The sequence below is a fragment of the Urocitellus parryii genome, chromosome 12 (genome assembly GCF_045843805.1).
Source record: "Urocitellus parryii isolate mUroPar1 chromosome 12, mUroPar1.hap1, whole genome shotgun sequence".
Classification (NCBI taxonomy): Eukaryota; Metazoa; Chordata; class Mammalia; order Rodentia; family Sciuridae; genus Urocitellus; species Urocitellus parryii.
In genome coordinates this window covers 76,332,227-76,356,612 of record NC_135542.1, presented here as the reverse complement: position 1 = coordinate 76,356,612, position 24,386 = coordinate 76,332,227, and the positions used below count along the sequence as shown (strand labels likewise).

Below are 24,386 nucleotides of genomic sequence, written 5' to 3'. Positions count from 1 at the left end.
CAGATCTTTTGTTCTAAAGAAAAACCCATCCTGGCAGTGATGTAATGATAAAAACTTCAGGATGACATTCTAAGCAATCTCACCTATATTCAATGTTTTAACTACGACTATAATGATTATGACTTAAATATTTACCCCTTCAACCTAGCTCTCAAGTCTTGGATCCATATAAACTGCCTCTTGGACATCTCTAGCTAACGTCCCCCACAGCATAATATATATTTTAATTCATTTAAAATTGAATCACTCTAAATAAATAGTTTTCCTTTTGTATTCATCTTGGTAGAAAGTAACTATGACATTCATGCCAGAATCAACAGTTCTCTCATTTCTTACATTCTCTCAAGTCACAAAGATCTGTTTATCTTGAAAAATTTTTTTTAAGAGAGAAAGAGAGAATTTTATTTTTTTTTTAAGAGAGAGGAGAGAGAGAGAGAGAGAGAGAGAATTTTTTAATATTTATTTTTTTTTTAGTTCTCGGCAGACACAACATCTTTGTTGGTATGTGGTGCTGAGGATCGAACCTGGGCCGCACGCATGCCAGGCGAGCGCGCTACCGCTCGAGCCACATCCCCAGCCCGAAAGAGAGAATTTTAGTATTTATTTTTTAGTTTTCGGTGGAACATCTTTGTTTGTATGTGGTGCTGAGGATGGAACCCAGGCCGCACGCATGCCAGGCGAGCATGCTACCACTTGAGCCACATCCCCAGCCCATATCTTCCAAAATTTTAAGAAAAATATCCTTTCCCTTAACTTCTGAAGTACCTATTGCTATTATCTTAGTTCAAGTCCACATCATTTCTTCTTTTGTAGCAATCTCCCTGCTGGTTTTCCAGATTTTCTGTCCCTTCACCTCCTAGACTGTCCAACCTTATCCCCTTAAGGCCATTATCTAAGTTAAGAATAGCTTACGCAAAAGAAAAAAAGTTAAAAAGCAGACTCAAAATATGACACTCAGAATATTTCAAGTTCTCCGTTATCTTCCTTCAGGAGGTTTTTTTTTTTTTTTTTTTTTCCTTTTTGTGGTGGTGCTAAGGTAGAAAAACCCAAGGCCTTGTGCTAGGCAAGCACTCTACCATTAGTATACTTAGAAACATACTATACTGCTTCATAGCATTGCACAGTCTTTAAAACCAGATGGGACATGGTTATTAATAAAATAGCCCTTGTTTTTATGGAGCTTCCATTTCTCATCTAAATGAGATGAGAGTTTCTCTGAGTCAGTTACCTTCAACCTAGTTCATTATTTATTCCCTGTGTGTCCTGTACCCATTTGTATTATTTCTTTGAATTGCTAATATCTTTTCGTCTTTTTGTACCTTTAAGGTTTTTTTAATCACATTCCTTTATACTAAAAATAAGTTACAAGTAATAAAAACATACTTTTTTTTTTAATGAAACAAGATTTTATCAAAATCTTAAGAGAAGAATGCCTTTTTAAGCAAAATCCGGGAGCCAGGATTACATAAATTTTAAAAATTCTACCCAGAAACAAGTCACTTTAAACAAAATGAACAAACAAAACAGGAAAAGGTTACTATGTAAAAAGTGGTTGAAGACCATAAACAGGCAATTCTTCAAAATAAGATATGTAAGTAGGCTTACAAACATGAATGTGTTCAACCACACTTACTAAAAACAAATCAAATTTAAAAATAAGTAACCAATTTTTCTCCATAAATTGACAGGGATTGAAAAGTGTAACAAGAGTTAGATACAATTTAGAATAGCATGTATCCTTTTATACATAATGTGACAGTATAGCAAGTATAAAATACAAATACTTTTTTAAAAAATATTTTTTATTTGTGGATGGACCTTTATTTTATTTATTTGTATGTGGTGCTGAGAATTGAACCCAGTGCCTCACAAATGCAAGGCACTGTCCAACCTTATCCCCTTAAGACCATTATCACTCTACCACTGAGCCAAAACCCCAGCCCTACAAATATCTTTTAACTCGGCAATTTTATTTCTGTTTATGACTTATAAAAATATATGGAACATGTGGAAAAAATATATATGAGGAGTAGTATGCAGGCATTCAAAGAAATAAATTTGAGCTTCGTTAGTGAAATGAATCATTATCCAAGCTAAGTTGTTAATTAAAAAAGGGTATGTGCAGAGTAACAAATGCCTATACCTTGCTCCCATGAGTAAAGAAAATAAAAATTTAGGGCTGGGGCTGTAGCAGTGGTAGAGTACTTGCCTAGCATGTGTGAGACACTGGGTTTGATCCTTAGCACCACATGAAAATAAAGGCATTCTGTTCATCTACAACTACAAGAAAACATTTTTTTAAAATTATGTTTACATTTATACTTGTGCACAGAAATTTTCTGGGTTCTATTAATGGTGCCAATGAGGGGTTCAGGCTAAAAGAACACACCAAATACATGCTTATTTTTTCAACAAAAAGAAGACACCAAAAGCAATGAGTCATTTGAGTTATAAAGTTTGCAATTTTGATAAAGGTTTATGCCAAATATAGGATTACCTCTTAAAGTTGTTTTAAGGGACTTTATTATAGTTTCCAAAAGAAATGAGGTAGTTAGAGGATCTGTTAAGACCTTTCCAACTTAGCTCTCGTGATTGTCTATTTAGGAAACATCATCCCCTTTCATTAAAATAAATGTCAACAGAATAAATAAATATGTGTTAGGTTGATATACACATTACATAAAATTATCTTTTCTCGCTTCTAGGGGTTCCAATTTCATCTGCTGTTGCAGGTGTAGCAATAGGATTGGTCACCAAAAGCAATCCTGAGAAGGGTGAAATAGAAGATTATCGTTTGCTGACAGATATTCTGGCAAGTATATTCCCAGTTTTAAATATAAATACTTCAGAAATAGCATATGCTTAGAAGAATGTTGGTTCTCAAAGAATAGAGGTCAAGTGATTCTTACTTTTATCCTCTGTGTATTGTCTTGGATTTTAAAGGATATGTTAAAAATATATATTACAGGATAGGTATCCATAATGACTTGCTTTAGGATAATTTGTAAATTAATTCTTACACATTTATTGTGAAAGGCATGATCTAAAAATAATGTTTCTGTTGAAAATATTTGTATCTTTAAAAAGCCACAAATTGGAAGCAGCAGTTAATATAGGAGACTTTTTTTTATGTTTAGTCTTAGAGGAGATGGTTTACTTCTAAGGCTATGTTTTAAAATTCTTCTACAGTGACTATGGGTGAATTTTGTTTTTGTTTAAAATTTTTTCATAATTTCTTAAATTCGTAAAGGGAATTGAAGATTACAATGGAGACATGGATTTCAAAATAGCTGGTACTAATAAGGGAATAACTGCATTACAGGTATTTTTAAAACGTACTTTGTCTCATTTTTGTAAGTTTAAATAATGTTATGAATCAGTGTTTTTATTCATTTATTTTTGGCCCTTCCATATTAGGCTGATATTAAAATACCTGGAATACCAATGAAAATTGTAATGGAAGCCATTCAGCAAGCATCAGGTAAGCCAGTGTCTAGTCAACTGGAGCAATAATTTTCATTAGACTTAATTATAAGATATTTCCTTTAAAAAAAATGGAATTTCAGCCAGACATCGTGCACATCTATAATCCCAGCTGTGACAACTTAGTGACATCCTGTCACAAAATAAAGAGTAAAAGGCTGGGGTTATAGCTCAGTGGCAAAGTGTCCCTGGGTTCAATCCCAAGTACCAATTTTAAAAATATACAAACAAATATAAATATATGGAATTTCATATGGCTAGGGATATAGTTCAGTGGTAGAGTGCTTGCCTAGTATGCGTGAGATGCTGGGTTTGACCACTAGCATGGCCAAAAACAAAAATGAATTTTATGTGATTTAACTGAGATCAAGAAGTGTTAATTATTGAGCACATGACTAATCATCCAAGTAAGAGACCAGAGAAATTTTGATTTTTCAGCAATTAAGCATCTAAGATAGACTTTATAAAGGAGGGAATATGAGTGAATCTTTAAAATAATTATGATACGGAAAGCTTTGATTATTAGGCTAAAGAGTTTGAATTTTATTCCATAAAAACTAAGAGTGAGCTAGGCAGGGTGTTGCATAACTGTAATCCCAGCTATTCGTGAGACTGAGACAGGAGGATAATGTTCAAGGCCAACCTGGGCAACTCAGTGAGACCCTATCTCAAAATAGGGAGGAATAAAGGAAAAGTACTGGGGATATAGCTCTGTGATAGAGTGCTTGCCTAGAATGTTCAAGACCCTGGGTTTCATCTCCAGTAGGGAGTAGGGTGGGGCAGGGCCACAGGACTCCGAATGCAGCTATTTCGGGTCCCATGTTATGTAGTTGTAACCTTTATTGTGTCTTTATCTTTCTAGTGGCAAAGAAAGAGATACTACAGATTATGAACAAAACTATTTCAAAACCTCGAGCATCTAGAAAAGAAAATGGACCTGTTGTAGGTAATACATTAAAATTATCACTAATGTCACACCATGCACAGTGCTACACACCTATTATTCCAGTGGCTCAGGAGGCTGAGGCCAGAGGATCTCAAGTTCCAGGCCAGACAGTGCAACTTATCAAGACCCTCTCTTGGGGGGCTGGGGAGGTGGCTCATTCGGTAGCTCGCTAGCCTGGTATGCGTGCAGCCCGGGTTCGATCCTCAGCACCACATACAAACAAGGATGTTGTGTTTGCCGAAAACTAAAAAATAAATATTTAAAAAATTCTCTATCTCCTCCCTCTCTCTCTCTCTCTCTCTCTTTCAAAAAAAAAAAAAAAAAAAAAAAAACCCTCTCGGAAAAATAAAAAGACCAAGAATGTATCTCAGTGAATAAAGGGCTCCTGGGATCAGCCCTTGGTACAAACAGACAAACAAACAAATGAATACTGATTTCACGATAACAAACATTAGTATGTGAAAGTATATTATAGATTTTTAATTTTTTTTTAACCCCCATACACAAAATAAAAATATTCAAAGTACTTTTATTGCTAAAATACTTTAGAAGTGTTTTCAATATTTTCACTATAGATGATAAATACCTAAAATATTTAGGTATATGTTTACCTAAGGGCATATATTTACCCTTATTTCAACATTACACTATGTGTATAGAAACATCACATAAACATGTATAATTTTTTTGTTTTTATGTATCAATTAAAAAATAAAAGAAAAATACTTTATTTTAACCTAGGGGGTACTCCTAGACATTTTTAATCAAGTAACATTGTCTTTCTGTTTCATAATGAAATATTTGTACATGTTTTAGGTTCATTTATGTATTTATCTGTATTGCATTTCAGAAACTGTTCAAGTTCCATTATCAAAACGAGCAAGATTTGTTGGACCAGGTGGATATCATTTAAAAAAACTTCAAGCTGAAACAGGTGAGATTTTAGTTAATCTAATAAAAGATGGGTTTTATTAAATGCTGGATAATGTAGTTTTGCTATTTCATCTCTACTATGTTGTTCCAAAAATATATGTATTTGAAAAACAAAAAGAAAGAGCAGGAAAGAAGGACTTCATGTCTTTCTTGTGAGTTTTTTGTGTGCCTCTTTATAAATCAGTAAATGTTTAATTCTTAAGTATATTCAAGAAGGATAGTCAAGCATTCATCAAGGTTTTTTGGCAACATTTTAAAATGTATTGTTCCTGAATAATTTTTAGTGTTTCCCTTTAGTGAAGTTATGTTTGAATTTTATATTACTAATTTTGCTTAGTTTTATTTACACTCTTTTTATTTAAAAGTATATATAGAAATAGTTATGCCTTAATTTGTTTCTTCTGAAAACAGTATTTAGGTTTCCTAATACTTAGCAGCTTTGAGGTTATTGAAGAAGGATAAGAAGCAAAGTTGCCATAGCTAGTTGTTGAGAATGAGAAACTGACATGATTTTGTTCCTCATTCATCTGTTCACTCTACAGGATAAGAGGAAGAGAGACAAAAAGGTGAGGAAAGGATTCTAGTATAGTTTCTAGTCATAATTAAGAGAATAAAACGAGAGCCTCAAAAATTAGCCCTGATATGATAGGACATTAGTTCTCTATTTTATCCCCAGGACCTAATATAATGCCAGATACATAGCAGGTGTGCAGTATATACTTGTTGGTGAATTGATCCCTTCCCAAAGCAATGATTGTACTGAATAAACCTGCCCAGCTGCCCACTCTTTGCTCTCCTATTGACTTTTAGACTAGTCTCCATGATTTTTTTTTTTTTTTTTTTTTTTTGATGCTGGGAACTAAACTATCTTTTTAAAAGGTGTAACTATTAATCAGTTGGATGAAGAAACATTTTCTGTATTTGCACCAACACCCAGTGCAATGCATGAAGCAAAAGAATTCATTAGTGAAATCTGCAAAGATGATGTAAGTATAGATCTTATACTAATTGCTTTATCTTCTTTCTGTTTGTTTTCTTTGTGAATCTTATGGCTTTTTTTTTTTTTTTTTTTAATTCACAGCAAGAACAACAATTAGAGTTTGGAGCAGTTTATACTGCCACAATAACTGAAATCAGGTACTACCAACTAATACACTACACTGGGTTTTAAAAGATTTCAAGTCCAGGTTAACTTCACATTTGCTTTATTTACTTTGAAAATATAAAGTGTTTGGATTATATGTCAGTTGTCGTTAATATTTTTAAAATTGTACTGTATTTTATTTTCTATGCCAGTTTGTAGATTTTCAAGTGATAGGTTCTTCTGAGTTTTTTTCTTTAGCCAAATTTTCTACCATTTTAATTTTTCCAGTAACAATAAATAGGCCCAAAACACAAAAATCAATATTTTCTTTTTGTTGTTGTTGGCCTGTTTTAAAAAAAAAAAAAAAAAATGTTTTTCTTTTTTTGAGACAGGTTCTTGCTAACTTTCCAGGTTGGCCTTCAACTTGTGATGCTCCTGCCACACCCTCTGAAGGAGCTGGAATTACAGGCATGCAGTTACCATACCCAGCAGTTGGCTAACCAGCAGTTAAAGATAGTACTACTTAATGTTTAATATATACATTTTTAAAAGCCAATTTTAACTTCAAAAGCATTTTTAACTAGCTAAAATAATTTCAGAATTTCATTTTTTTTAAGAAATTACCAAGGTAGCAGGAATGTTTAAAACTATTTAATATGAATAAAGGCAGTAGGATAATTTGTTTAATATTGCAGATAAAAAATAAGAAATAGGATGGCTTAGCTTAATAGATTAAAGCAAAGAAAGAGAGCTTTATTAATTAAATAATTTTTCTATTTTATGTAACCCCTTTCTTAAATCACTTCTAATAGGTTAATATTCTATACTATTTTAAAATATTTAATGTCATTTCAAAAAAATTTGGAAGTTACAAAAAGAGATATAGGTAAATATACTAAAAGCTTTTTCTTTTGATGACAAGTATTAGTATATTTTCAGTTGAAAAATACCTATTTTAGGTAATCATAATTTTTATAATAAGTTTTGTCAGTAGATACACTTATTGTTTTAACCAGGCTTATTCCCTTCTTGTAGAGACACTGGAGTAATGGTAAAACTATATCCAAATATGACTGCTGTGCTTCTTCATAACACACAACTTGATCAACGAAAGGTAAAAATACAGATTTGATTATTTTTATTGCCTGAATATAACCATGTTGAAATTACTTGGATCAGTTGGGTATTTGGTGGTGCACACCTATAATTCCAGTGGTGGGAGAGGCTGAGGCAGGATGACCACAAGTTCAAAGCCAGTCTCATCTAAATAGCGAGGCCCTTAGCAATTTAGCGAGACCCTGACTCAAAGTTAAAAAATAAAAGGGCTGGGGTTGTGGCTCGGTGATTAAGTGTCCCTGGTTCAATTCCTGGACCAAAAAAATAAATTACTTGAATTGGTGAGAATTGTACACTTTATTGATTGCTAGTTTAAGTACAGAAAACAAAAATGGCAGAGATACTGCTGACAAAAGATTTTACATTGTTTATCACAGATGTTTATGTTTCTCCTAAGCATTTTAAGGTTGAACAACATCTAGACCTAGCACATAGCAGTAACTGAAAATATCTACATGTAACTATGATTTCTCAATTTTCTACTGACCAACCAATGATGGGAATCTAATTCTTAAAATGTTTTAAATTCATTAATCTTAATTATAATTCAGACATCTGGCAGACTAAGACTACTCAATGAAAATACAGGGGTCAGAGAATAATAAGAGTGTCCATTTTACCATATTTTAAAATATAAAGCTACAGAGAATAAAAGAAAATATTATTGGCCCAGGATTAGAGAATCTATACAAAAAGAGAGAGAGAGAGAGAGACCAAAAAATAAACCCAGTTATATACATAGGTCCATAATACATGCTTAAAGTTGCATTTTTACTTAATGAAGAAATAAAAATTGCTGGGTGCAACAGTACACATCTATAATCTCAGCAACTCTCAAGGCCTCAAGGAGGATCATAAGTTCAAGGCCAGCCTCAGCAACTTAGTGGGACCCTGTCTCAAATTTTTAAAAATGAGAAGGACTGGGAATGTAACTCAGTGGTTAACCCTGAGTTCAATTAACCCTGGGTTCAATCCCCAGTACAAAAAAAAAAAAGAAGAAGAAGAAGAAGAAAGAAATACAAATTATTCAATTTTCACTGTATATAATTGGTTATCATAGTAGGATCTTCAGTCATTTTTATACCAAAATTCCATCTAAATTAAACAGCTAAATTTTCTAAAGAGATGGTAGGAATAAGAAATAAAATTTTGGAGGAGGGAGACTCTAGAAGAAAGTAAGAATGTTTTGATATTTGTGCTGAGGAACCCTTTCTCATCGTATCAAAGGTAAAAATGTAAATAAATTGATAAGAATTTAACTGCAATTTTTTAATTTAATTGTATGGCAAAAATCACAATAATGAAAGACAAACAGCAACCTATGGGAATGTGCTTGTAACAGGACGGGCTGAATATACACAGGTTTTATAGATCATTTAAAAATGAATATCAATAGAAAAATGAGCAAAGAATATGGGCAGGCTTTTTGATTTTCATTTGGTGCTTTGTTTATTTTTTATTTTTTTGGTGCTAGGGATTGAACCCAGGGACTCCTACATGCCAAGCATGTACTCTGACTACTTATCTATAGCCCTAACCCCAAGCTTTTTTTCCCCCTTTTCTCAAACCAATCATAGTATTCTATATCAATAATAATTCTTTAAAATTCAATAAAATCAATATATTTTTAACTTTCAAATAGTTGGAAATTTCTAGTGTGGGTAAGAGAAAAGAAGGATATTCTCTAGACTGTTATTTTTTCTTTTTAAGTTTATTTTTTTTTTAAAGAGAGAGTGAGAGGTGAGAGAGGGGAGAGAGAGAGAGAATTTTTAATATTTATTTTTTAGTTCTCGGCGGACACAACATCTTTGTTGGTATGTGGTGCAGAGGATCGAACCCGGGCCGCACGCATGCCAGGCGAGCGCACTACCGCTTGAGCCACATCCCCAGCCCCCTCTAGACTGTTATTAAGGGACAATTTTGTGACACACTTTGGGGAGTGTTTGGTAAATGTCTCTGATCCCACAAGTTCCATATATAGGACTTTATTCTCAGAAGATAATTAGAGTAGATAACTAAATGATCAGTGCAACACTAAAACTTTGGGGGTTTTCCTCAACTTTTTTTTTTTTTTTTTTGGTACTAGGAATTGAACCCAGGGTAGCTTAACCACTGAGCTACATTCTCAGTCCTTTTTTAATTTTTTTACTTTAAGACAAGGTCTTGCTAAGTTGCTGAGGCTGGCTTTGAACTTGCAATCCTCCTGCCTCAACCACCCAAGTTGCTGGGTTTACAGGCATGCCCCACCACACCTGTCTCAACTTTTTATTTCAAAAAAGTTTAAACCTGCTGCAAAGTTGAAAGAATAATACACTCAACACTCATATTCCTTTTGCCTAAATCTATCAGTAATTAATATTTGTGATGTTGGGAATTTATAAGAAATTAAATGACTATCTTTAAGGGATTGATTAAATAAATTATATATTTGGATACTCCTCTGTAATGCTTCATTTACTGATATGAAAAGGTATTCTTAACATATTATTGAATGAAAAAAAGGCCCATTTTTATAAAAGCAATACAGTAGACATTTGAAGGGATACTCGTTGGAATGTTAGCAGTAGTTATATGCCGGTAGAAGGATTTTGGATGATTTTTAATTTCTTCTCAGTACCACTATGTTACTTTAATTTTGTAATTAATAAATTTAGGGGGTGGAGGCAGAGTACTGGGGATTACAGATTTGGGGGGCAGAGGCAGAATACTGGGGATTGGACCAAGGTCTCACATATGTAGCCAAGTGTTATATCATTCAGCTACATCTCTAGCCTTTTTATTTTTGAGACACAATCTCAATTTGCAATCCTCCTGTCTCATTCTCCCACATAGCTGAATTTGTAAGTGTGCATCACCATTCCCAACTAACAGATTTTATAATCAGAGAAAACAATAAAGCTTTTGTCCACTTGAGGAAAAAAAAATGTATTATAACATGGTGTTTTGGTTTTGTTTCTTTTTTTCAGATTAAACATCCCACTGCCCTAGGATTAGAAGTTGGCCAAGAAATTCAGGTACCTGTGTTCAAACTTTTAGCCTTAAAGTTCTAAATTATACTTGAAGTTTTAATTATCATTTTTATATGTAGTCTTGTTTTTTAACCTCAGGGTTGCTTTATATAGATTCATTAAGGATTTAGGACACAGTTTTTACCCTCAAGAAACTTACAGCTAAGCTAAAACAGCTATCTTTAGAGCTTTTAAAAAATACATGAAACCTGGTGTGGTAGTACACACCTGTAATCCCAGCAATTTAGGAGACTGAGGCAGGAGGATTACAAGATCAAAGAGACCCTCAACAACTTAATGAGACCCTGTCTCAAAATTTAAAAAAAAAAAAAAAAGGACTCTGAATGGTGGATATAGCTTAGTGATAAAGTGCTCCTGGGTTCAATCCCCAGTACCAAAAAGAGAAGAGCATGAGCATATTGGTTATGCAGGCTCAGTGTTTTGGGGAGAGACATAAAAATCTCATCATTTACCTTATTGGAAACCTTAACTGTGATTTTTGAGGAGTTGAGACTCTGTTTCTCTACCACTTTGAGCTTGATAAGAGCTATGTTGTTCAAGTCTACAATGCTGATAGTAAAATTGACTTTTTTTTTTTTTTTTTTTTTTTAGTCCTTTTAGTAGATGAAAGAAGTCATTGCTAGTCTGGGTGTTTTGGCTGCACCACATTGTGTTCCAGTTATACCTAATACCCATGACCTGAGTAACTAAGGCCACTAGTTTATTCCTGATCTATAATCCCTTTGTTCATGGAGCCTCTAAGGAAAGAAGGAGAACACATATCTCTATTTAAAGTTTTTTGTTTTTTTTTTACATCAGGATGGACTTTAAAATTTGTACATTCCCCCCTAACTTCCATTTTCCACAGTGAAGCCAAATAAACTCCAGTGTGATAGTTTCCTGAGCAGTAATGAAAATCTGAGCATGACCTAGTATAGTTTGTAGCACACATAGGTACAGAAAGCCTTGTCAAGAATCACTGTGGCTTTGACTGGTCTTCTAGGATGGAGACTCAGAGACACTAAAAAGGGACAGATGATTTAACAGAAGGTTATAATCAGACAACTAAATGCCTTCTTTCCTTTTTTTATAATAATTACCTAACCAAGTTGTATTTATTGAGCGTATATCTCTTCATAACACTGAGCTATGCTTTCAGTGAATAAGTAAAAACATTAATAATTGCCTTATTTAGATCATATGTGTTTAATTTTGAAGGTCAATCAATGTGCTATAAATTTTTAAAAAGTAAATTTTTTTAACACAGGTGAAATACTTCGGTCGTGATCCAGCTGATGGAAGAATGAGGCTTTCTCGTAAAGTGCTTCAGTCTCCAGCTACAAATGTTGTCAAAACTCTAAATGACAGAAGCAGTATTGTAATGGGAGAACCTATTTCACAAACATCATCTAATTCTTCCCAGTGATTTTTTTTTTTTTGTTAAAGAATTCTAGGGTGATATTATATAGAGCAAAATTTTACTATTCTAATGTGTAGACTTATATATAATATAAATATATTCTAATCATTTGTATTAAAATGCTCACATGTGCCATTTTTTATTACAAGAATAACATGTTTTTATTTATAATATAAACCAATAAATATTTATTACTAAAAGTAAACCATGCAGGGTGCAGTGGCACATGCCTATAATCCCAGTGACCTGCGAGGCTTAGGCAGGAGGACCATAAGTTTGAGGCCAGACTAGGAATTTAGCAATACCCTGTCTCAAAAAGAGCTGGTGTAGATCAGTGGTATATATTGCTGGATTCAATTAATTAATTAATGGCAAACCATTTATATACATTTTAGGGAAGATTACCCTTTTGTTCCTATTATTATGAAATACCTGAAAAGCTTAGAAATAATAGATCACTATGCTATCATTATGGATCTCTGCCTATATATCTTATTCTTCTTCTTTATATATAGTAAAGTTTTCCCTTAGTCATATTATGGCTTACCTTTTTGCCTAACGGCTTTTCTTGCCTACAACTATTTCACAAACTGGAACTTTCTATTTTGTTGGAAATAAGCAGGACCTATTTTTTCCAAGTAATTACTAGATATATGAAGGAGTTTAGGGATGGGGATGTAGCTCAGTGGTAAAGGGCCCTGGGTTCAATCCCCAGTACCAAAAAAAAAAAAGAAAGAAAGAAAGAAATGTGAAAACATATAACAAGAAGTGGAAAGGAGCTAAATTTGACCCATTTTTAATGATATGATATTTTTCAAATTTGTCCCCAAAATATAAACATAGTGGAGTAATCTTCGAAATGGAACTTTCAGTAGAATGAGGGAATAAATTTTTCAAATTTAACCAAACAGAATACTTGTCAAATAGAACTAGGTCATTTATTAGTGTGTATTTTGCCAACATGGATATTCTTGACATAAAAGCTGGTAGAATCATGATTTTCAGTTAATAAATAGTAATTTAAAATAATCAGATACGGCGGTTATTGATGTAATTATTGTTCATTCCCATCACTTAAAGCATTATAATTTCAGAAAAAAAGTAAATGGTACATAGGAGTCATTTAGAATGTATCTTTTATAATATTATAAAAAATAAATTTATAACTCAAGGTTAACTAGTTCATAAAATTTAGCTAGCCAAAGCAAAGATTTTTAAGATATGTGTATTTAAGTCAATAAACACTGATTATATATCTACTATATTTAAAATAATATGTTAGGTAATTTTGATATTCTTTATGAAATAGCAAAGATTAATTGAAAAAGATTAAAATTTGCCTTCTATATTTGATCGGCTGTTTTTGGTAATAGTGACAAAAATATTTTTACTCTCATTTTGCTTTTTAAGATAATCCTTAATGGTAGAAATTCAGAATTATAATTTCTATTTTTCTTAAGTGTTCTGCTTTCTTTTTTAGAGGAGCACTTAACTGCTAAAAATTTAGAAAAATGAAACCAGTTCTTACTTTCCAATGAAGTTTTCTTTAAGTGACTAATTTATAGTTACTCAAATTGAGTACCCATCCTTATGCCGGCCTCTATGAATTTTGTTGATATGCACTCCATAAATTACTATTTTTTTACAATTTTTGGTCAACCATTTTTTCTTTTCTTCCAGAATATGTTAAATTTCTAAATCTAAGATAGAAGTATGAATATCAGCCTATTTCCTAGTTCAGTTCAGCCAAGCATAGCATTCATTTATTCAACACTTATGTGCCAGGCACTATATTTTGTGCAGTGGGTGTGTCAGTTAGCAAAGCAGCTAAAGTTCCAGTGCTAACATTCTAGTGGCTGGAAACTGACAGAAAATAAATACACAATATGTGAAGTAGTGATAGGGGCTTTAAAGAAAACAATTGTGTAAGCGGGTAGAGCAATAAGAAGTTACTATTTTAGATAAAATGATCCTGAACAGCTTCTCTGAGTAGATAACATTGGAACAGAGATCCAAATAAAGTAAAGGAGAGACATATGCAGCTTTTTGGGAAAGAATTTCAGTTAGAGGCTTAGCAACTTCATTTTCAGTTGGTATTGTAAGTTTAAAAGATAGAACAGCCAGACACAGTGGCGCACACCTATGATCCTAAGGCCTTGGCAGGACTGAGGCAGGAAGATCACAGGTTTGAGGCCAGCCTCAGCAATTTGACAAGAACTTCAGCAACTTAGCAAGACCCTGTCTCAAAAAAATAAAAAAGAGCTGGAGTTGTGCCTCAGTAGTAAAGAGCCCCTGGCTTTACCCCTCAGTACTGAAAACAACAACAATGATAATTTTAAAAAATAAAAGAATAGCCTTTTCAAGCTTTAGCTCAGTGTAGAGGGCTTGCCTATCATGTATGAAGCACTGGGTTCAATCATAAGCACCACAAAAAAAATAAATAAGTAAAATAAAGATATTGTGTCCATCTACAACCAGCCTTTTCATGTCTTCCTCACCCTACTCCCAGTACTGGAGATTGAACTCAGGGGCAGTCTACCCACTGAGCAATATCCCAATCCCTTTTTATCTTTTTATTTTTTATTTTGATACAGGGTCTCACTAAGTTTCCCAGACTGGCCTTGAACTTGGAATCCTCCTGCCTCAGCCTCCCCAGAAGAGATACTATAGGTGTGCACCACTACACTCAACTGCTTTTTATGCCTAATCTTAAGAAATAAGAGGACATAGCCAGCTCAATGTAATATCTTCAAAGTGTTAATCATTTAAGCTTGGTTATTTCTAAGGAAGAGGTAGAACACTGGAACCATATGAAAAGTTTAGTAGGCTTTTATAAAATTCCAGGCTTAAGAGAAAGTGGGGCTAGGATGACAGCAGAAATGGAAAAGAATATATTTTGAAGACTTGCTGGGTATCAACGATTAGAGGACAGCCCAAGCTAAGCTAAAGCAAAGGTGGGGGGGGGGGAATTTATTGCAGGACTATGAGTTTATTTCAAAGTAGCCAAGTCACACATCCTAGAACCAGGATTTACAAGTCTTTTTTACAAAAGTGTTCAGAAAAGGGTTAAGGAAATACCAAGATACTTTCATAACTTGAGCAATTGTAAAGAGATAATGAAGAAACTTAGATTAATCCAGATAGATAGGAGTGTGGGTCATTGGGTGTGACTGTGCCTGCCTGTAATCCCAGCAACTAGGGAGGCTGAGGCAGAAAGATCACCAATTAAAGGCCAGCCTCAGCAGTTTAGCAAGACCCTAAACAATTTAGTGAGACCCTGTCTCAAAATTTAAAAAAGGAGCCAGGTGTGGTGGTGCACACCTTTAATGAGTTGGATCATGAGTTAAAAGCCTTAGCATTTAGCAAGGTTCTTTTTTTTTTTTTTAATAATATTTTTTTAGTCGTTGGCAAATCTTTATTTTATTTGTTTATATGCGGTGCTGAGAATCGAACCCAGGGCCTCACACATGCCAGGCAAGCGCTCCACCACTGAGCCACAACCCCAGCCCCAATATTTATTTTTCAGTTTTCGGTGGATACAACATCTTTGTTTGTATGTGGTGCTGAGGATCGAACCCAGACTGCATGCATGCCAGGCGAGTGCACTACTGCTTGAGCCACATCCCCAGCCCCCTTACCGAGGTTCTAAGCAACTTAGTAAGACCCTATCTCTAAATAAAATATATAAAAAAGAGCTAGGGATGTGACTTAGTGGTAAAGAACCCCTCTGTCCAATCCACAGTAGCATACACATAAAATAATAAATGTTAAGAGAAAACCCATATGATTACCCAGATGCAAAAGAGATAATTTATAAAATTCAATGTACAGTTTTGAGTGTAGTGACACACCTTTAATTCTAGCAATTCCATAGGCTGAGGCAAGAAGATCACAAGTTCAAGACCACCTCAGCAACTTAGCAAGACCCTAGCAAAAGTAAAAATAAATAAAAAGGGCTAGGGATGTGGCTCAGTGGCTAAACACTCCTAAATTCAATCCCTGGTACAATAAATAAATATGATATACAGTTCCTGGAGAGTTAGAATATTAGGAAATATCCTTATATCAGTAAATGGAATCTATCAGAAATTAGAAACAGGTATTTAACAATAGAGGCATGACCATGACCGTTAAAGTCAGGAATAAAACAAGAATTGCCACTGTAACTCAATAGTCTGGAGGTACTAATCAACATGATGAGATTAAAAGGGGGTGGGGAGAAACAACTAGCAGATAATCATCTAAAAAGCAATTTTTAAGTTGTTTCAAAGCAATTAAGACTGGGCTAGGAGTGTAGTTCTTTTCTCAGGAAAATAACTCTTGCCTAGCATGTACGGCCCTGGGTTCAATCCCCAGTACTGTAAAAAAAATTAGTACTAATAAGTGAACAGCAACTGCATGGACATGCCAAAATAAATAGCTTTCTTTCCCAGAAGTCAAAAGTTTCTGTGGTGTGAGCTCATTTTCATTGCTTTCAGTTATAAGCCTTTATTTTCCTAGGCAGTGAGTTTGCCCCAATCCCTGGAGTTCTTTTTTTAAACAATATTGTATTTTTTATATGTTCTTTATTTATTTGTATGTCATGCTGAGGATCAAACACATTGCCTCACACGTGCTAGACAAGCACTGTACCACTGAGCTATAACCTCAGCTCCTTGGGGTTCTTGCTAAGGTTTAATCTCCCCCAAAAAAGTGCCTATTTAGGCAGTCTTAATTCCAGCCCCCTTAATCCCATCTCAGGTGTAATTTTCTGGCTCTTGATAGTACATATTAGCTTTTCAGTTCCTTCAATATGTAGTCCTTCCTCCTTTATCAGACCCAGAAGTCCCCACATAGATTATACTGAGATTTAAACCTGGTTTCTATGGCTTTACAGCCAGAAGAGAAATGAGATCAATTGTGAAAGAGGTTTTACTGAAGGGAGTTAGTGCTTTCTCTTACTAGAAGTTATGAAGTGCTTCTGCAAGCTCTGAGGGTCCGGAGGTATCTTTAGAGCCAATATCCTAAGCCATCCAAGTTTCAAAGATTCAGGTTTTCCCAACCAGGATCTGTAAAGCTCTATGACTATCCAATCCCATGTCTACTCTTCCACTGCAGCAAAAAGAGCTTCTTTGTTAAGCTCCAGAGAGGTCCCCAGGCTTCCAAGGTTAGCCTCTAACTGAAGTGCCCTCAGTTTCTCCTTAACAGTTTGCAAAGTATTACTTACATTAGTAATAAACATTGTTTTTCCCATATCTTTCAAATGCCTGAATTGTCACATAGACAAATAAGTTCTCTCTTTTGATATGTTTTCCTATAATCACTACTGGTAAAGTCTTTATCACCAGGGTGGTTCTGAGTAAAGCCATTCCGCTACTCTCCAAATCTCATCTTACTGTTTTTTTTGTTTTGTTTTGTTTTGTTTTGTTTTGTTTGCACCACTCAGTGTACCACCTATGTAAGCTCTGGTCCTCAGAGAAGCAGATACCAGAAAGGGATTATGGTTGGTCCTCTGTAGTCAGGGGTTCTGCACCTACAAATATAAACAACCTTGGATGGGAAAAGTTGTATTTATTTATTTGTTTGTTTTTTTTTATTTATTATACTAGGGATTAATCTAGGGGCCTCTTTCCCTGCATTTCCCCAGGGACAAGAAGTCCATGGAATCAAGGGGACATGTCTACCTAAAACTCACTCTCCACTTTGTAGCCTATTTCCAGGGTCTGCTAAATCCTCTTCCCAAGATATGTCCTCCTAAGACTATATTCAAGGAGTGTAGAAAGGATTTAAGGCTGAGGTGTCCTCTAACAGTGGGCTCAAAAGTTGTCTCTAAATCTTTCACCCAAGACAATTATTTTGGGGTTTAAAATACATTTTGTGCACATCAATCACAGCAATTATTGAGCATTTATTGTTATGTATAACAAAGTTCATATTCTGAAGTTCTTTATAAAGAAAAGAAATCCGGATTTTTGTGTTTGTTCTGGGGATTGAAATCAGGGGCTCTTTACAGCTAAGCTACATCCCCAGTCCACTCCTATTTTTACTTTTTTGAGACAGAGACCTACTAAGTTCGCCTAATTGCTAAAGTTGGCCTGGAACGTGGATCCTCCTATTTTAACCTTCCTTAGTCACTGGGATAATTGGCATGTGCCACAACGTCCAGCTGAATCCAGATTTTCAAATTAGAATTTAATTTTTTCCAGGCGTCTTTTCTGTTTAAGGCACTGTCTCACTTTTTAGTGTACTCACATATAAGTAATAAGTAATCTGGTCAAAACATGAGCACGTTTTGACAAGACCATTGATAAATGATGACTAGAACTCCCAAAATGCACTACAGGGTCAAGGTCTGCACCTCGGTTTTCATCATTCGGGATAAAGGGTTCTAAAGACCGTGTTAGATAACAAATTAAGGGACTTAAATAAGCGACATGTACTAAGACCCAGTGAGTCACCTGTATCCACTACACAATGTATGACAATATGAATGCCAAGAGAATTCCTTCTTCGCTTATTCAGTGCGCAAGACAGAAAACTCAGGAAATGCCCGCAGGAGAGACTGGAAGGTATCCAGTATTCTCTGATGGGTTAAGAAGGTAGCTCCCCGCCACTCCCCTTATCTACAGATTTATTTTTCGAGGTAACATAACCTACTGTATTTTCATGAAGCGGAAACGTTGCTTTTCAAATGGCCAACTACTACGAGACTAATGGTAAAAGGCATTGGCGGGAAATAGGAAACTGTCAACACTAGTGTAGGACATAAAAATCTCCTAAAGAACTGGTATCCATATAACATTTCCTGGACCGAGGATCAACTGTAATAAATTATTATATAATGAGTTTTAGGTAGGCTGAAAGCGCTCCACGTTCCTTCGTCTTCACAGGAAAAAAAGTTTGAATTTTGTCTCTGGCTGACGGCGAATTTCCACTAAGGATTGCAAACACGTCTCTTTCTTTTTTGCTTCGGGTTAGTCCTGTTCAAGGACATGTACTTCTCAAGCTGGCTTCACTTTTCCTCAAAACTGGGTCTGTGAGCTCGCGTGCCAGTACCAGCCCTACCAATCCCGAGCCACACCTGGCTATCACGCGCCACACAAACAAATCTCAGCGCCGGAGGAGTCGGGGAGTTCGCGGGAACCTCCCGTCCAACCGAGATCTCGCGCAAGAGGAGGGGCCGGAAGTGGAGGAAGGCCTACACAGCCCCTCCCACCCCAGGCACACCCCTCCTCGCGATAGCGCCGAGCGTTCGGGCCCGGGAAGCGTGTGCGGAGGAGTCCTTGCCTTGCACTCGTCGGCCGCCGTAGCCCCTGCTAGGACAGCCCGTACGAGCCTGCTGTAGGAGGAAGAGAAAGGCAGAGAGAATCGGGTTACAAGATGGCGGATCTGTAGTAGTTACCGCGGCGGCGGCGGCGGCGGGAGAGCGAGCGAGCTCTGGGGGGCAAAGGGACGGGAGGGTGGAGGTGTGCGGGGCTGAAGTAAGAGATAACGGGGACTCCGAGTGGAGGGGTCTCAGTGGCTCTTGTCAACCCTTTTCGCGGCTGAACCTCTGGAGCCATGGTGAACTGGGGCCTCTCCAGAGCCGCCGCCGCCGCCGCTGCCACCACCACCACCACCGCCGCCGCCGCCGGCGCCGCCGCCACTACTGTCTCTCAAGAGTGAGGGTCGCGGAAGAGGTGAGCGAGGAGGCGGCGGGCGGAGCAGTGGGGACAGCAGCCACCATGTCGGATACACGGCGACGAGTGAAGGTTTATACCCTGAACGAAGACCGGCAATGGGACGACCGAGGCACCGGGCACGTCTCCTCCACTTATGTGGAGGAACTCAAGGGGATGTCGCTGCTGGTTCGGGCAGAGTCCGACGGTAAGGTTATTGGGACCATAGAATAAGTCTCTTCCGTTGGGGTGCAGCCCGAGGTTTAGGCCCTAAGCCCGGTTACTCCTATTATCATCTCTTGGGACAGCGATTGGTGTCGAGCCTGCTCATATGGTAAAAACAAACTACTTTGCCTGGATTTACCCTCGGTCAGATGCAGATTCTCCGTTCCCCCGCCTCCTATCCCTATTAAGGATTTGACCCCTTCCTCTCCAGTTCCTCCTTTGAAAAGAGGTTTTAGAGAGTGGGAGGAAGTACTGAGAGAAGCGATAGTGATCTGCCTACCCTGGGGAGCTGACACCTCCATCAGTTATATTCTTATCCATTATGTGTCTTGTGCAAAAGATTTAGCGAAACTTTTATGAGTACCTTTTACTTTTTCTTTTTATTTTTTTAACACTGAATTTAAGCAACCGGTTTCGTTGCTACAGTCGACAGGTGCGGGGGGAAAACCAGAAGGCTCCTTTTCCTGGGGTTATTGCAGATTCGTTGCCACGATACATGTGCATGCACAAACACATACATCTTTAGTCTGGGATTCCTCCGGGCTGCTTTTGTAGAGGGTGCTATGAAAAAGTGGATACATCACAATCTCAGCAAGGACACCAAAGCAGATTGTAAACTCCTCGATTTCGTTGATTGATGATACGAGTCATGTGAAGTATTTTTAAATTATAAAATATATAGCTAAACAGTCAAGGGCATTTATTTCTGTATTGCAAGGCATTCTTTTGTTCTTAGGGTTAGGAAAAGGATAAATGCAACACTAATTTGTATACTGAATACTTACAGATCTTGGTCGTGGTCCCTCATAATTTGTCTTGCTAAACTGGAAATACAGTAAAAGCAACTTTTTATTAAAAGTTTGATTTCAAATGGTCATTTTGACCTTAAAATTTTCATTTCATTGAAACTTAAATAATCATCCCATCTCCTCATCTTCTTGGTCTGGGTGTTAGTTTTAGATGGATTTTTTTTTTCCTTTAGGAGTAGGTGGGGATACAATGAAATAGTGTAAATTAAATAACGAAGCATATATTTGGAGAGAAATTACTTAAGGTGTTCAGCAGAGTGGAAAGACATGATCACTTTGGGATTTTTGTGTTTTATGTAGTACTAGGGATTAAACACAGGGCCTTGCTCATATTAGGCAAGTGCTGTACCACTTGCCTGCAACCTCTGCCCTGAAAAGATTTTGTTGTTGTTGTTAATTTTTTTTTATTTGTTTAGTTAATTTCTTTGGGGGGGGGGATTGTACTCAGGGGCACTAAACCACTGAGCCACATCCCCAGCCCTATTTTGTATTTTATTTAGAGACAGGGTTTCAATGAGTTGCTTAGCACCTTGCTTTTGTTGAGGCTGGCTTGAGATCCTCCAGTCTCAGCCTCCCTAGCCGCTGGAGTTACCTGCCTGCACCACAGTGTCCTGCTTGTTGTTATTAATGTCTTAATGTGTTAGTTTTTTATTCACAGTTTTATAATTTGAGACTTATTTTTTATCTTTCAGGATCACTACTCTTAGAATCAAAGATAAATCCAAACACTGCATATCAGAAACAACAGGCAAGTAGTTGTTTTTTTAATTTGAAAGACTTCATCTGTCACCAAGGAAATATTAATCTGACAAAGATGGGAATGCTTTCCTGACAAGGAAAAAATGTTCTGTAAACAAAGAGACCATGTGTGATTCCCTTCCATGTTGACAGGTTCATACTGAAAATTGGAGGTTTTTGTACTGTCAATAATTTAATTATTAAATTGAGCCACTGTTTATATTAGTATACAATGTATTCATTAGACTTAACTGCAGTAAGCTGGATCTCTCTTATACCTGGTACACTAAACCTTTTATTCAGAATCACCTTTGATTGAAGGAAATAGCTTAAAAGAAAATTTGAAGGGAAGTCTGTTTCTAGTGGGAATTAAATTTTTTAACTCAGGTAAAAGTTTTTGAAGTAGAAGCATGTAAGTACTGATCTCTGATTGTTGTATATTTTTAATAATCAGTGGGTACTGTATGGACATGTACATTGCCAGTTTTATAGATTTCCCATGTACATTTATTGTCTTATTTTGGGAAAGAAAACTTGTGCTGTGTTTTAAGGTGCCTAATTATTTAATCTGAAAATGGTAGCAGTGATTAAAGTTTTTTGTGTGAATGTGTTTAATTTTTATTATGAGAAATGTATCATAATTGGAAAGTAAAGAGAATATTGTAATGGATATCTGTAACACCACTAGATTTAATAATGTTAACATTATGCCATATTTGCCAGGCATGATGGGACATACTCTGTAATCCCAGCAACTTAGAAGGCTGAGGCCAGGAAAGTTGCCAGCCTCATCAATTTAATGAGGCCCTATGTGAAGTAGAGAATTTTAAAAAGGAGGGTTGGGGGCTGAGATTGTATCTTAGTGGAAAAGTGCCCCTGGGTTCAGTTCCCAGTTTAAAAAAGATAGGCCATATCTGTTTCAAATCTTTTTATAATGTTCAACATTATGAGTAGAGTTAAAGCCCACTTTGTGTCCATCCCATTCTATCCATTCTCTACTTCCCTGTAGATAACCCTATTCTAAAGTTGATGTATATTCTTTTTTGTAGATGATTTTATACCTTTTCTATATATATACATATCCAAAGATAGTATGTAGTCTTCTATGTTTTTTTTTAACTTTACACAATTGTCATATATTCTTACATGTACTCTGCAACTTGCATTTTTTTTTCCACTCATTTATTTTGAAGATTTCTATGTGTTAGTAATGTGGATATATTTGGGTTTTTTTTTTTAAGACACTATTGTGTTCTTTTGTTTGTTTGTTTGTTTGTTTGTTGTTTCGTTGTTGGTAGACCTTTATTTTATTTATTTATATGTGGTGCTGAGAATCAAACCTAATGCCTCATACATGGCCAGGCAAGCACTGTACCACACTGAGCCACAACCCCAGCCCACACTATTGAATTCTAATATGTGATATACACCCACCAAACATTTAGATTATTTTCATTTTGCATGAATAATATATACAATTATTATGGCAGATATTTTTTTTTTTAAGGAAAAGAGAAATTATTTTAGAATTACATTTACAGCATCAAGTACTTTCTTCAAGATATCTGAAAATGTGGATTCCCAGAAACAAATACTTAACAGTGAAGGGATTAAAATTATGTCTGTTGCACAACTAATGAAAAGTTTTACTGTTAAAAACTTTCATATATAATTAGTTCTTCAAAATATTTTAAAATTCTTAGTATTCAATTAATAGCTTTTTCCTCTACTTAGAAAATGTCATATATCTTTTTTTGGTGACAAATCAAATCAAACATTTCTCATGAATACATGAACATGTTTACCATATCTTGAGCATTTTTTTTCCACAGATCTTCACACATGTTACCACTGAGCTGTATATCTCAAACCCTTTTCCCCTCCCCACAATTTTTTGGTACTGTGGATTGAACTTTGAGGTGCTAAACCACTGTGCCACATCCTTAGCCCTTTTTATTTTTTATTTTGAGACAGGGTCTCACTAGGTTGCTGAGGCTGGCCTCAAACTTACGATCTTCCTGCCTCAGCCTCCTGCATTGCTAGGGTTACAGGAGCACACCACCTCTCAATGCTAGTTTTTATTTTGTTTTGCTTTGTTTGCTTTGTAGTTTGCTTTTACTATATAATATTAAAATTCATCAGGGAATTCTTTGGTATGGAAAAACTTTGTTATAGGAATGAAAAACCTGCAAGTGGAGTAACCTGGTTTTTTATTTTCTTTATTTTTCTTAAATCAAATGTACTTTACTAAAAGAATTGTGTTAAATTTAGTTTTGTTGTAGTAGATGTGGTTTCTCATATTTTCACCAAATTCTTAAATTTGGTTTGCATTTTTTACAAGTATACAAATTGAGATTTCCAAATACATTAGTATTTTTTATTCTTGAGAATTAATTTTTAAACATCAACCTTTGAGTTTTTCAGTAATTTAATCTAGAAAAGTATTTCCAAAATTTACATAAAGTATATTATTCATTAGGGAGTTCTAATTAAAAACTTAGTGAGTGAATGGAGTATTTGTAGGAGATTTGCTACATTTAAACATATTAAATAAATTCAGGTTGTTGAATGTCAAATACTGAATATCATTCTCATTGCTTTCTTCCTTACTGTGTGTAATACTGAAGAAGTTAATGAGAAGGGAATGTACTTTGTTACTACACTTTGTTATGTTTTTAAACACATTGGGGAAAGAATGATTATATAATACAGCGTGAAAAAAAAAGTGCCTGATGTGTGTCAAAATTTTTAAGTTATTTGAAATCAGTTCCACTGATCTTGTCAAAATGGAAAGCAGAGTCATAAGAATGTAAGTTTACTTATTATATTTAACATAGTTGTGTGTCAGGGTTGGGAAGGGCGTAGAAGGAAATCCTCACCTCAGTTTTATTGGCAAGTATCACAAATGAAACAATTGCAGAATGATGATAATATTGATAGTAAAATATTTTAACCCATCCCTCAAAAAGATTTCATGGAGAGGCAGC

At 35.5% G+C, this 24,386-nt stretch overlaps 2 protein-coding genes across 4 annotated transcripts in view; both read left to right on the top strand.

Moving 5' to 3' along the window:
- Pnpt1 (polyribonucleotide nucleotidyltransferase 1) overlaps window positions 1-12,783 on the top strand; it is a 45,244-nt gene extending 32,461 nt beyond the window's left edge. The window contains exons 19-28 of the mRNA XM_026399891.2: window positions 2,706-2,812; window positions 3,251-3,322; window positions 3,418-3,481; window positions 4,346-4,429; window positions 5,280-5,363; window positions 6,242-6,348; window positions 6,444-6,499; window positions 7,482-7,560; window positions 10,529-10,576; window positions 11,838-12,783. Of these exons, the coding sequence (XP_026255676.1) occupies window positions 2,706-2,812; window positions 3,251-3,322; window positions 3,418-3,481; window positions 4,346-4,429; window positions 5,280-5,363; window positions 6,242-6,348; window positions 6,444-6,499; window positions 7,482-7,560; window positions 10,529-10,576; window positions 11,838-11,996 (860 nt within the window). The 3' untranslated portion in view covers window positions 11,997-12,783. The remainder of the gene's footprint in view (window positions 1-2,705; window positions 2,813-3,250; window positions 3,323-3,417; window positions 3,482-4,345; window positions 4,430-5,279; window positions 5,364-6,241; window positions 6,349-6,443; window positions 6,500-7,481; window positions 7,561-10,528; window positions 10,577-11,837) is intronic.
- Window positions 12,784-19,283: 6,500 nt separating this feature from the next.
- The window catches only part of Ppp4r3b (protein phosphatase 4 regulatory subunit 3B), a 57,234-nt gene continuing 52,131 nt past the window's right edge, over window positions 19,284-24,386 (top strand). For 2 of the 3 annotated variants that reach the window (XM_026399921.2, XM_026399920.2), the window contains exons 1-2: window positions 19,284-19,835; window positions 21,354-21,409. In XM_026399921.2, coding sequence (XP_026255706.1) covers window positions 19,694-19,835; window positions 21,354-21,409 — 198 coding nt within the window. In that variant the 5' untranslated portion in view covers window positions 19,284-19,693. The remainder of the gene's footprint in view (window positions 19,836-21,353; window positions 21,410-24,386) is intronic. The other variant, XM_026399919.2, reaches the window with a different exon arrangement.